The sequence below is a fragment of the Papilio machaon genome, chromosome 8 (assembly GCF_912999745.1).
Source record: "Papilio machaon chromosome 8, ilPapMach1.1, whole genome shotgun sequence".
NCBI lineage: Eukaryota > Metazoa > Arthropoda > Insecta > Lepidoptera > Papilionidae > Papilio > Papilio machaon.
In genome coordinates, this window is record NC_059993.1 from 6800388 (window position 1) to 6815581 (window position 15194).

Genomic DNA, 15194 nt, shown 5'->3' on the forward strand with positions numbered 1-15194 from the left:
TACTTTTGAAATGAATTATAAAATAACCTTTATTTTGCTATTATGTAACTCTTAAACTCGTTATATTGATACAAAGCCCATGACTTAGAATTCATTTTAAATAATGAAGCTATCAATTTGTTGTTACATAATTCAAATATAAATATAGAAATACTGGATTAATGCGGTTTTCATTGTCTTGGACTGAATAAAATAAAATAAAATATTAAAAAGCAAAAAAGTGCTACAAATATGTAAATTTTACCCGACTTCAAACATGTTCAGGGACATTATTTTGATAAAAAATTAGAGGGCATGACAATATTAGAAAAATACTACCATAACCAATGTTCAGACTAAATAAACTTGATACGCGAAGCAGAAGCGCATAAGATAACATATTAAAAAAAAGCATAAATAATATAATCACACCTTTATTTTTGTTGTTGCTAAACGAAAAGCTAGTTTTAGTTAAGTCGTTAACATTGACCTTTTCACGTACATATCCATTATTAATCATTAGATTCTTATCGTATACATTTCAACTTTCGTGCATGAAAAAATGTTTTTATTCGTCGCCTCATTTTGTCCTTGAAATTGTATAAACGTATTTTAAGTTCATTGGTCGTTCTTCAAATACTATGTGATGTTCAAAAACAAATGCATCACATAGTTCATTTTCTTTTTACTTAGCAATTTAAGCAAAACATATTACCCTGATAATTTAAGAATATAATAAATTAATGGCGAAGAAAAAACAAAGTACGGACGCCATTTTCCTATCTCGTAATACGTGTCATAATATCCAAAGGCAATTAGTGCTAACAAAAGCATAAGTTTTTTTTCCGTCTTACATTGCTGTTGCGCGTGACTACGTTCTTGCTATAAAAGTATTACAAAGTGTTTAACTATTAGATCAACAAAAAAAAATTAACTTATATTAATCAAAATACGATAGAAGAATATGTATAATAAGGTTTCATAGCTTTTAGCATAGATATTTGATGAGCAAAACTAGCATAACTAAAGTTAGCTTGCGTAAGGGTCTGTTTACATAGACCGGTGCGGAAAGCAAAGCAAATTTTTCTTATCAAGAGCAAGCGTATAAAAGCCGTGAAAAGTAAGATTAAGTTTCAATCGTATAAAGCTCAATTTTATTTTCGATAAAAATATCTGCTCTGTCTGTACAGACCCTTAGTCGTCTCTGTTTTTTGGTTGTATTAGTTGAGTGTATTTGTTATATGTTGTTGTTTGTATTTTATTTCAAAGATAATTCGGTTTTTAATTCAGTGTTTAAAAAACGAGATTACAAAATAACTTTAAAAATATGCTTAAAATGGAACAATAGCGAGTAAAGCAATAAACACGTTACTGGTAATATTGCCCGTAATGTTGCGAAATGTAAAACGTTAATTAGAACTAAAACGACCTGTTATTTCATATACGAAAATTACAAGCGAAAAGAAATCAGTTATTAACCTTACACAAATAAAGTGTATATTGACATTGGCTGCAATTTTCTTTTAAATTTAAAAGTTTTTACTTTTCATATAAATCAGACATTACTCTATATTTTAACCCTATCAGTGGGACTTGTAGATTTGTGGTCGCCCATTGACCATAATTCATGACCAAAGATTTTTTTGACAAAAAAATAGCTTTATACGCTTTATCTCCACATTCACTTCACATGTTAACAAAATGTTAATCATATGTACTCAAAATCACATTTTTTTAATATCAAATAAGGTTGTGTTAACTATCCTGCAATATAATTCTATTGTTCTAATTTCAAAATTTCTTTGTTTTTCTTTGGTGCATAAGTAAACTGGTCGTATGTACGAGTACGTATTCACCACTTCCTGAAGAACCACAAGCATCCTGGTACAAACATATTCAAGTGCAGGACAAATAGGAACTGTCTCTGTGCAAATCACACATATTGTGTGTTATGTCTGTATGTTGTATAGTTGTTTATGTAGATTTATGCTCGTAAATATTGTTATCGTGCGTTGGATATACACTATACAATTACTCTAAATTAACATAGATGTTCATCGTGTTGATTGACACTGAATAAGATATCTAGTTTTTACAATACATTTCTTATTACTTTCTCAAATTACTTAAAAGAAAATTTAGAAGCTTTATTCTCTCTTATGTTAATTATTTTTTCAAGTATTACAAGTTTATTTTAGAAACCAATCATAAACATTTTCTAGTAAGTTAATCTTACTAATATTATAAATGCGAATGTTTAGATGGATGGATGTTTGTTTGAAAGTATGTACGGAACGGCTCAACGGATGTCGATGAAATTTGGCTCAGGTGTAGAAAATAGCCTGGAAGAACACATAGGCTACTTAATAAGTTTTTTTTTTAATTCCGCTCGGACGGCGTCGCGGGCGACAACTAGTTTCATTTAATAATACCAATATTTTATCTAATGCACGGTTATTAATAGGAGGGTGTGAATATGTGTAGGCTATAAATAAATTGTTCTAGATATCTCTACGGCCATAAGGTCGACGAGCATTGCAATGCACACTATAATCCTATGATACGAAATTGTGTAACAAACGACAGTCACTCGCTAAGATGTTGACCGTGTTAGGTACGAGTATTACTGTCCTCATTGTGTTGACATTTTTGTCACATGTTGTTATAAACTAGCTATGTGACTTTGTTCCTTTTGTAGCTACTCGTATTGCTGGAGCTTTAAAAATAAATGCTTTGACATTCCTCATAGTAAAAAAGTTTTGAATATTTCTTAACCCTAGTTATTTTAAGTGTGCGGACATCGATATAATTTTTGAAATCATTAGTCTCAAATGGTCGGTTATGTATGTTGATGATGTGAGAACGGCAGGAGTGTGAACAATACGAGACCGCCTATTAAGAAAAGTATCGTGGAAGGCCTCTGTCCAGTAGTGGACTTATATAGGCAGATGATAGTAATGATGATGGTAAGAGAGTTACATTGTATTAAATTTTGGACATTAAATGAATGTAAAAAGATATGGAATCTACTAATCCATACCAATTTGTAAATTAGCGAATTACTGGTAAAAATGAAGCTTGGGTGTGGCGAGATATAATTTGGTTAACAAATGGCCAATTTGCGAAAAAGCACGCTAAGGTCAAAAGGTCGTGGCATTACACTTCGTGGGCAGTACGTATACATATATCGTAGTCTGTTTTGTAAGAACAAGCGATATATCAACTTTCAGATAATTAAAACATTATTAATTATCACCTTGGGCCTTCCAATGTGCAAAAAGTTATCTTATCCGGTTTATTTCATTGAATTAAATGGTAGAAAAATACCTTAATGGTTCTTAATTTTTATCGTAAATCAGAGGATAAATCGAACACTCAACAAATACTAACCACAAGTGGTGTACATAAAAGGCTTAGAGTTATCGATAATAAACTGCATTCTATTGATGCACTTGATCCAGTTATCGTTTGATAGAAACTAGTGATACGACTCGGATTATTGTGGCGTTAATTGTTAGAGGCGATATTAGCGCAGGAATTACTTACTAACGTAATAAATTTTATAACCCCTTTTACTACTAGACGATGTTACAAGATTAATGCAATTCATAACAGTAAATAAATAAAATAGGAAAAAATAATAAGATAAATTCAGACAAAAATTTAATGTTCACAAGATGGTCATTAAATCTTTTGGTCATTAAATTTTGATTCCAATTTGTGCGTAACCCGACTCTACCGTAATTTATCACTGTAGAAAAGTCAATTTGTTAGGTATTTAATACACATCCCACATATAAGAAAATAAAGCTTCCCTTTTAGAATCCCTCGCGTCTGGAAGGGTTGACAGACCCTCTATTATTTGTTCCCCTCCATGCCTTTAGGTCCTTACCGTCTCTATTTTTAATTCCGCTGTTTTGAAGTTGTCGTTAAGATAATGTACCACTTTTGAGGTGAAACTTACTGTCCACAAACTCTACTCGAATTACACAAAACAGAGATAACAATTATGTATTCCAAGTGTCAAAACAGAGTACTTATCCGGCATTTAAAATCTTCATGAACATCGCAGACAATGACTGTAGAATACTTGTATTACAGAACAGTATCTCGCTTGATTCATCTAGGTCTAGGAGATCAATAACCGTTACAATGCACCAGTTTAAATAAAACACTAGTGCGGCATTATATTGTTATCAATGCACTATCTCTGCGCCGCGCAAAGCCTCACTCTCAAGGCCAAAGTAATTTAATTGCTTGAAAAACAATTATTCTTCATCGACTCGTTCTAGGAAAATTATCTTTTGTAATGTAAATAATGCAACAGCGAACTAAGAATCGTGACAATGCAACAATCATGAAAAATAACAGACGACAATGTTAATACATTAAGATAACATAATTCAAAAACACAAACACAATTTTTTAATTACAATGAAAAAAATTCCTTGCATATGCCTCTTTGACACTCAGACCGAATCGAACGAAACTTCAAACGTCAAAAACGGTCACGTCGTTAATGCTACAGGTCATAATGGAATTGATTAGACAATCGGGTACTAAACAACTATTCTTTTCTGTTCTTTGAATATAACTTAGCATAATTTCTTTACGCTCAAAAATATCGAGCTATTGGGAAATAAAGTACCTTTTTTGTGTTTGCTTTAATATAATGTGATGAATTAGAATGTAAGAAGTTCTGTCTTAAAATAATATAAGTAGGTACTACTGCATTTCTTTCTAACTTGCATGATTCCTATACCTAGCTAACGAAACTATGCAAGTAAGTTATTTTAATAAATAAAATGGGTTTTCCCCTTACATTTTAAATCGATGTTATTGTGTGATTTTATGTTAAGTAGCACCTATTGACGACTTTAGCATAAGTTATTAACTGTTTTTGTTCTATTGACTTAAAACACATATATCGTAAACATTTAAAATTGTGATTGTGAAAATATAGAGGCGTAATTATTTATTAGTGAAGTTACAAACAGGTTCAAACAGTTATAAATAGACTTCGAAATAGATAGTTTTGTAATAAATTTTTCTCCGAACTTTTCAAATAAAATTTAACCAACAATTTTCCTTATCAATAAAGTCTAATAGAATAGTTTTTATAGTGAATAAAAATGCACACGTAGTCCCGTACATTTTGATTCCAAACCACGTAGACATCATTTGTTTATTTAAAGAACAAATGTTCCTAAAACATAATGTTTAACTTTAATAAATAAAATGGGTTTTCCCCGATAACATTGAAATCAATACTTTATCATTGATTTCCTTAAGTTTTACTTAGTACTTAAGTAATTACTTTGTTATCTACTAGCAGTTGTCCGCGACTTCGTTTAATAATAAATATAGACTATGTTACTCGAGGACAGTATAGCTTTCCAAACAGTAAAGTAATTTTACAAACCGGTATAGTAATTTCAGAGTCTTTTCAATGCATAAAAACAAACAATCAAATCTTTCCTTTTTATATTATTACTAGCTGTCACCCGCGACTCCGTCCACGCGTTTTTATAAAAAAACTTAATAGGGGTATGAAAAATAAATAGTAGCCGATTCTCAGACCTATTGAATATGAATATAAATTTTCATAACAATCGGTCAAGCCGTTTCGGAGGAGTATGGTAATTAACACTGTGACATGAGATTTTAAATATAAGATTATTTTACATTATATATACGAGTATTTTATAATAATTAAATAAGAAATGTATCTCATTAAATTAGAACATTATACTACATTACTATAAATATTTCTCTAATTAACTAAGCTAATATTTATACAGTCTATCTAACACGTTTTCCTTATTAAAGATAAGATGTCAATCTACAGTTCAGATATTATGGATAGTAAATTATATGCTGCAAAGGATTACATAACAGTTCATTTTAATATCATCATTATTAAATGTTATTTATATTACACAATTTGTATGGGAATATATTTTTAATACTAAATTGACGAATAATATGATATCAAATGAACTTCTTGAAGTTCGATCATTATTATATGAGTCGCTACATTCGGAGATACAAATTTATAAAGTACCAACTTTCAAGGCATGATCTCACGTTTAGAGAATCGATTTTAAATCAATAACATTTTTAATTTTGATTTACAAATAATTATAATATTGCGTTATTAAATATGTATCTAAGTAATGAATACGGCAGAGTCCTTTGATATATTTATCTGAGATAATATTAAATGTAAATAATGTTTATTATTCAATATATATGACATTATTGATTGATGGAATAGTACTTTATTTGATGTTTACATTAAAACATGAATTATTTAAAGCCATGCATAGCGAGTTGTGCATCTCTTGCTATAAATTTTATATATAAAAATAAGTAAGATGAGTAAAATAGAAACGTTATTAATATCCATTTTCATATTACCTACTTATACGAAATACACGACACAAGAAAAAAAAAAGTTTGAAATGACAATTTAATGATACGCCCAGCGATTCAAGAGATGATTTTTTTCCAGCGATGCGAACAATTTGTTGACACGCCAACTTGGTGAAGATTATTAGTGTTTTTGCACAAAGACAAATCATCAACGATTATCTTCCAAACTAAAATTTAAGGAAATTTTAAAAGCAACTTTTGATGCAGAACTTTAAAGAAATCAAAAACGTCTTGTATTATATCATCAACCTGCCCTTATCCATATAAGGTCGTATCGGTCGTTATTGTCACAGTATGTACTACTCCTCCATACATTTCTATCAGCCGTCATATCTGAATTTACCCCCTTCTTACGCATATCCTCTTTCACCCAAACATTTTGTTTTATATGTTATTCTTTTTTTTGTTCATACACTCATTAAGACTTATTATGGTGAAAAAATTTGAAGAACCATTTTCTTTTTAAAGTTTAAAATAAACTTAACACTTCGGTTTTTAATAAACTATAAGGCCATAATCGATGCTAGAAACATCTTTATTTCTGTTTCTGTTTTTATTTTTCGGGATAATATCAACACACACTTGTAAATATTAATTGTATATGTAGTATAAGATTGATAACAATACGGCCTCACATATTGTTATGTGTCATTGTCACATTCACCTCTATTTGGTGTCTTCGTTCCTAGCTGGCCGGTATGAATACAAATTGATATAATTGACCTCTAACTACGCTTATTTTTCTTTTCGTACTTCCGAATGCAGCTGATTCACGCTGTCACGTAACACCGTCTTCCTCATTCTTGTTTTGTTGACGATTGTACACAAAATTATGATAAAGATATTTACTATACAAAGACATTGAGTGATGCCTCTGTTATCATATTACTAAGAATACTTAGTTTGTATTTTGTTTTATAGGAAAAGTTACCTTTTTAATTATACGAATTGCTTTTTACACTTGATCAATTATTATTTAAAAAGAAGTTCATCAATGTATACAAAGGTAATACCTATATATATATATAATAAATAATAATTATCATAGTGTTCACGATACCTTTGCTAGGTTACTGTCTGACAATGAAGACGCGTGGGTTGATGGATGTTGTAACTACAAAGTTCAAGGTCATTTATGTATTGTTGCTGGCAAAGTTAATACAATTATGACTGGTCATCGTTCAGGCAAAGGTTGCGATGTTTTTTTTTTACTACAGGGAAGTTTTTTTACGCCCTGTTAATTACAAACGTAGTCAAAGTCCAAGAACAATTAAATTGTTCGATCTTTGGAACTCGGAACATTGATTTTTACTCTGTACTTCAATGGATCATTTTAACTGCTTTACAAATTGAACGAACTTTTTGTCTTTATATATAATTGAGAAATTATGCTTAATTGAAACTTTACCATAAAATGTAAATAGTGTTATGGCACATGAAAAAAATATTTCTAGTTGAAATGTTGATTAGTTCCACAAAACTATCTCAATGTTAGCCATCTGTCATAACTTTACGGCCGAAAGCGCATGCTGCACTGATGAGATTTCTTTTACTGCCGACTAGAGAGCAGTGTCGTGATTCGAACAAGACGACAATAAAATATCCAATTTTATTATCATTGTACACTCGTGCAATGAAGTGTTACATGTTGCAAAACTTTTAATACAACAGTAACGTAAATATAAAAATTAAATAGACAACTATGTTTTGTAACATAAAATGATATGTTGAAGAATTTTATTACTAACGAGGCGATAAGTTTATTGACCTTTTAATAATAGTATAAAAACAAAATTAAATAAAGCAATTAACAACTAACTGGTATTTATTCCGACAAGCCAATGAAAGCTGTACAATTTGATGTGTTCCTTCAAGAACGTAATTTGTATGCGACTGTACTCAAATGAAAAGATGAGAATATTCTTTTACTGTTTACTGGATTGTAACATAATAGTGAAAATATATTTTGCAGTTAACAGTAACAAACATTGTAAATATTTCTCTACGTCAGTTGATAAGATTTTCACTTAGTACTAAACGAGAACATTCGTAACTTAAAAACAAAAGTAAATGTAAAAGTTGTAAGACACGTGTCCTCTTAGTACGAAACAAAATTCATACTTTTTGTATATCGACGCTGGAAAGCGTAAACGCTGTAACCCCGAAAGTATGAACTTTACAGGAGAGCCAAAAAATGATAACTCGTGAGCTGATACGCCTACAAGCATGCGGTATTTAGCAATGTTGTGTAGTTTGTGCTAACCTATAATAAAATCATTATCGTTTGATAATGGTTGAAATTATTAACGTGTGAAAAACATATTCGCGATTTCAAGGGTTGCAGCGTTTATGCTTTCCAGCGTCGATATAATCTAGAATAGAGTCAAAGGTTTGTCTTTGTATTATTTAATTTACATATATATAAATACATATATGAAAATACATCATTGAATATGAGATCTTGAAATGATGTAACTATGGTACATAACAACAGGAAGTAACTTTTTTAACATATTAAAATAACGTATAAAACATATTGTATGTTTCTTGTTAAATATCACATTGTACTTTGTTCATTAATATCGTACAGTCACGAACATAATGATAATATAGTTTGTCGGGATAACTTTTACGGTAAATAAAATCTTTATCCGTTCTTGACAAATTTAACTTACAATTTTTTTGCGTATTGTTTATGGTACCAGTTAAATTTATCTTTTCTAAAGATTGTTTTCGTTTATCTAATCTTATATATAAAATTCTCGTGTCACAATGTTAGTTACGGCCAACATCTATTTTTCATAACCCCCCCCCCATTTAGTTTTTTTTAACTGCGCGCGGACGGAGTCGCGGGCGACTGCTAGTCTTATATATAAAATTCTTGTGTCACAATGTTAGTTACGAAACGGGTTGACCGATTTTTATAAAATCTTATATGCATATTCAGTAGGTCTGAAAATCGGCTACTATATACTTTTCATAACCCTACTAAGTTTTTTTTAACTGCACGCGAACGGAGTCGCGTGCGACAGCTAGTAATAATATGGATTTGTAGTACCTTCGTTCACACCAAAACATTTACATTGAAGCGGCGTATATTGATTAATTCTTGTACACTTTAATAGTTTTTTATTTTTATTTCAAGTCTTATAAAACCTAGACAATTTCTAATTCTAAATATATCTTAATATTAAAAACTATTAGAAAAACTCTATCAATTGAATTTCTTCTACAACGTATTGTAAATTATATTTTTTACGCGCAATTTTTTAAACTAAGTACTACATAGATTTTTTTATGTAGCCATAAAATTCAATAGTGCAACAGTCATTGTTCAATTTCCTGACGATATAATGTAACTTATAAAAATAAAATCGACGTGCTTATTTTTAAAAATATGATCGTAGATTATTTAATTAAAATTGGCATCACTGTTGTCGACGACTGTACCTTGTACCTTGTACCGTAGTTCTAAGGTATTTAAATAATTAACGATTGATTTTCACAAGCCTTCTCTAATCGTTTAATGTGACTAATACTTGAGCGATTCTGCAATCAAAATTTTTAACTTCCTTACGTTATATGAAATGTGAAATCATTGTAAAGAGTGATAAAACGGTCCTTGACTGTGAGGTGAGGTTCTTCACCTCGAAATACGATGAGAAAATGTATTTTTCTTTTATGTGACTGCCATTCATTTCTAGTGTGCCTATTTCAAAATGTTTGCAAAAACTTAATCGCATTAATTATGTCGTACCGTTATAATGACTTTAAAAATAAACTCTAAGTATGATTTTTTTATTCAAGTTTCACAGCAATGATTGATAAACAAACTATTATTGCATTACGGAGATTAATACATGTTTAAAACCTCTTGTTCATTTTAGACACAGTTTTTTGGACGATAATTTAATTTTTAATCAATCTGTTTTCATGAAGAAAAGTGGGTCAATTTTTTTTTTTTTGTAATAACACGTAGACGAATCCACGAGCAATAGCTATTCTGTCGTAATATATTCAATAGCATGGGATAATATTATGACCAGGAATTGTAACCACACAGCGCATAGTCCCGCTATCCGCATACCGACAGTCAAACGAAGCGATATCAAACGAGGTACTCGTAATTGTAAAACAGATCAGCCTGTACACATTAGGATTTTATAACACACACTATAATTCACGAAGGAGGTTTTCTTGTTGATTTATTATTGTTGCTTCATTTAGGTATAGGTACAGTATGTATCTACTGTTTTGTGATAGGAAGGCCAATAAAATAAGCAAACACGCCGCTCTGTTATATCTGCTGTCATGTATAAGGCAAAATTTAAAATAAAATTTGAAAAATCAATCCGTTTGAAACTAACTGCCTGCATTTCACCTAAGAATGTCTTTACCTTATTTCCCCTTAAATAATTATTGCACTTTATCATTAACGGTTTTAACTCTACCAGCGCCCTGAGCGAGATTTCTACGGTGTCCCTCTTTTTTTTACCATACCTTGGGGGTAGGGAACTTAAAAGGGTTACGCGAGGCTGTGTAATTCGCAGATCTATAGCGCCATTTCTGTTCAGTACCCTCGGCAGCCGCCCGATCGCGCTCTACCCTAACGCCGACCCTGTACTGTATATACTGCAAAGACTGCACAAGTTTTAGAAAACTTACAAAATCTGACTGTAAAGGCCTCTAACTTTTAAATAAAAGATACAAATCCTTGTTTTCTGCTCACTGATAATAAAATTCTTTATTACTGGTATATTTAATGACAAGGAACACACTATTTTAATATGGTGTGACTAAATCTGTAGTGTCGCATTTTCCTCTCTTTGCCTTGGCCCTTTAGTATGGATCATTATTTCGTGGCATGTTAAATTTTCCTCCAAACAACCTTTCATTAATTTCCGGGGTCTAACGCACTAACAATCTTGACTTGTGTCCTTATGATTCATCTGTTTAAAATTTATGATTTGTTATTTTTTTAACGTCTACATCAGCAAAATACGAGTATTATATTAATAAGTAATAATAGTTTTAACTTTCACCACTGCTCTTGATATTGTAAAATCATATAACATTTAAGTTCTTTTGTTATAAAACATTAGGTATCATCATATGTCACATGACGTCACAGTGGTCATCTTTAAAAGCGTACCTGATGTTTAAATTTCTACACGAAAACTTCTTATTATAATCTAACAAAATCTAGGAAAGTACTAAATAATCGTAATGATTTAGAAAATATATCTCACGAAATTTTTATCAACATTTTTACAGTTTTTAAAATTTCTGAAATGAAAATTCACTGTGAATGATTACAAATGTGGTTAAATATAGTGTTTGGTATACAGTTTATGGTTCAAGCGCCACTTGATTTTAAAAAAACAACAATAGATACAGCGAGTGCCGGTCCGAGACATTTTAATAACATTTTTTTTTGGTACCAAAAACCCGGCTAGATGACCATGCCTCAATCCGCCACGCAACGTTGCTCGCGGCCTCTACTCGTTATGACAGAAATTCACAATTACATAATCTGTAGATAAACATTAATGACGCCATTTTGTCATTGTGCTTTGGTATTTAAAAATTCGTTTGAGAGCAATGTTAGCAAACTAAGTCTATACTAAGTGTGTACCTTAGCATCCTTTATCCTTTTTTACTTTATTTTAACACTATATGTCATATTTTACATAGCAGTGTCTTTGATACGACGTAACTATAGTTCCTCCTTTCTTACTTAAGGATCTATTGTAATTGTATATTGCCAAGAAATAAGAATATAAAAATATATATTGACGCTTTGTTACAAAAAAAAAAAGATATCATTGAGTAAGAAAGAGTGTTAGTGTGCTAGAAAAAGCAATAAAGTTATGTATTTTTTAATACATAAACGAGCCAGAATATCCGCAGACATTCTTCTTCAGACGATAACATAATGGTTGGTTTAAATGACAAATAATTTAATACGATTCAAAGTGCTAACCTACCTAAAAGTTAAGAAATAGGTATAATGGTAACCAATGTTAATATTTCTGTCAGACTCTGTTATAAAAACGAAGTATTATTTGAAATTGTTTAGGAAAGAGATTAAGAACAGAAAAGTAATTCCCTTTGTCTTGTTGCAGCAATGTCGGCCGATGGGTCGACGACAGATATCAATGGGCTGCTCAACGACACTGGTGAGTAATTTTTTTTTTATTTCTTCATAATTGTTTATTTAGTACAAAATCTAATCAAACTTGCATGAAACTTGACTTATTTGGCAACATGCGGACGACAAACCGACATCCTTCAGCTATTAACTATAATATATCCTCCACGCACATGTTCATTCTAGTTTCGAAAATTTCAAATAAATCGCCGTTTATATCAACTTGTCAAAACCCATTCGCCTTGCTACATACCGCCATCTACATCATCATTAATTTAATTTAGTCGAAAAGCGCCATCTATGTGACAATTAAAAAAATACATGTATTTCATTAATGTTTTACAAATGTTTCACAAGATGGCGCTATGTACAACATGAGTTTCTTCAACTCGAATTGTATTAAATATTTTTCAACAGATGTCGCTGTATTTTATTTAATTTGTGGGCAATAAAATTGTTTTCGTGATATTACACGAGATGGCTATACATGGATTAAAAAAGAAAAAAAATCGTTTTTTATTTAACTTTAAAATTTTATTTTGGCTAAAAACTAATGAAAAAATAAATATAACTATTGATTTATAATTGTTATAATTGTCCAGCTAATGATGATGATTATAATATTATCATTACATAAAAACTCACAAAATTTGATTGGCAATCACTTGTTCTTTTGATTTCACAAGAAAATACCAATGTGTTTGTCTCCCTAATTTTTTAACAGTACCTAGTTCACTGTTGTCTTGATATACGTAATATTTTGCTGTAAAACATTTATGTTACGAGTCCTTGGTTTTTATTCAGGAAAATCACTGTTGTTTTGTACGTCACTTTAAGGATGGACTCAAGAAACCCTATCCAAATATCCAGTTAGGTAATCCATTGCGTAATACCATTAGAGACGAATCCATATTGCGTCATAGTGACGCTAACGCTCTCGCTATGGTGTAGAATACAATGACTGCTTCAAGTTACTACATCTAAAAATCGGTTATTCATTTGTTTGATGAATGAATACAATATACTCGTGGTAGTAAAGTAAATCAACTTATCTCTAAGAATTTCGATGTTGTGCTCCTTTAAGAACAACATTTTTTGGAACGAAGTTCCTTAAGGCGCGTTGTGAAAGGTGGCTAGACGGAAAAAATTCTTACGAAAAGTTGTCACGACACTTTTGCTATAGTAACCATGGCAACGACGTGACAATATATATCGAAAATTCATAGGAACTTCGTTCCATCCAGGTGTCCCTTGACACCGCTCAAGTATTTTTTATTTGAGAACTTCTTGCATGCCTAGCTTGTTTTCATCAGATAAAGCTCATTGTATTGTCCACTTCCTGAAAATTGACGCAACCTTGATATTAAGAATTTTTTAAAACCTATTTATAGGTAACCTTCTTTATAAGACATTGTTTTTTACGTCGTACTGGATAGGCTTTGCTAACACGTTGACATAGTAGTTTATAATCTTTTGTCAAATTAAAGTAATTAAGTTAAATTTACTTGATTTTCATAAATGTTATGGTCACAGCTATATATATATTATATATTACAATGAAGTATGAAAGATTTAAGATTTGATTCTGGTATTTAATCCTTACTAATATTATAAATGCGAAAGTAACTCTGTCTGTCTGTCTGTCTGTCTGTCTGTCTTGCTTTCACGCCAAAACTACTGAACCGATTTAAATTAAATTTGGTACACAGATAGTCTAGAGCCTGAGGATGGACATATGCTATATTTTAACGCGAAAAAGGGGTTGTAAGGGGTTGAAAGTGGGGGTGAAAGTTTGTATGGAAGTGTCGCCTACTATTGTTTACTGAACCGATTTAAATGAAATTTGGTACACAGATATTCTAGAGCCTCAGAAATAACATAGGCTACTTTTTAACGCGAAAACAGGGTTGTAAGGGGTTGAAAGTGGGGGTGGTAATTTGTATGGAAGTATTGTCATTTTAACAGTTAGAAGCTTGAAATTTCTTTCTAAGGCTGCTAATTTGATAGAAATAAATATGAAATTAAATTTTTGTAAAAAGGTTACCCTCAAGGGTGCTAAATAACAATAGGGGATGAAAATTTGTTTGGGAATATGTGAGGTTTAGGTGAATGTTTTATTTAATATGTTTTGCTGTTACCCTTACTAATATTTAGTCTAGAGCCCGAGAAAGAACAAAGACTACTTTTTAACGCGAAAAAAGGGTTGTAAGGGGTTGAATGTGGGGGTGGTAATTTGTATGGAAGTATCGTCATTTTTACAGTAAGAAGCTTGAAACTTCTTTCTAATGCTGCTAATTTGATATAAATAAGTAAGAATTTCGATTTTTGTAAAAAATTTTACGCGTAAGGGTGCTAAATAACAATAGGGGATGAAAATTTGTTTCGCAATATGTGAGGTTTTAATGAATGTTTTGTTTAACATGTTTTACTATTATACTTACTGATATTTAGCTTAGAGCCTGAGAAAGGACAAAGATTAATTTTTATCGTGAAAGAGGGTTTGTAAGGGGGTAAAAGTAGGGGTGGAAATTTGTATGGACGTATCGTCATTTTTACAGTTAGAAGCTTATAACTTTTTTTAGGCTGCTAATTTGATATTAATAAATAGGTCATTTAAAGTTTGTAAAAG

General features: G+C 30.9%; 1 protein-coding gene across 2 annotated transcripts in view; it reads left to right on the forward strand.

Annotated features, from left to right (window-relative positions):
• The window catches only part of LOC106720332, a 153381-nt gene that overhangs the window by 61924 nt on the left and 76263 nt on the right, over positions 1-15194 (forward strand). For both annotated transcript variants that reach the window (XM_014514970.2, XM_014514971.2), the window contains one exon: positions 12540-12593. In XM_014514970.2, coding sequence (XP_014370456.1) covers positions 12540-12593 — 54 coding nt within the window. The remainder of the gene's footprint in view (positions 1-12539; positions 12594-15194) is intronic.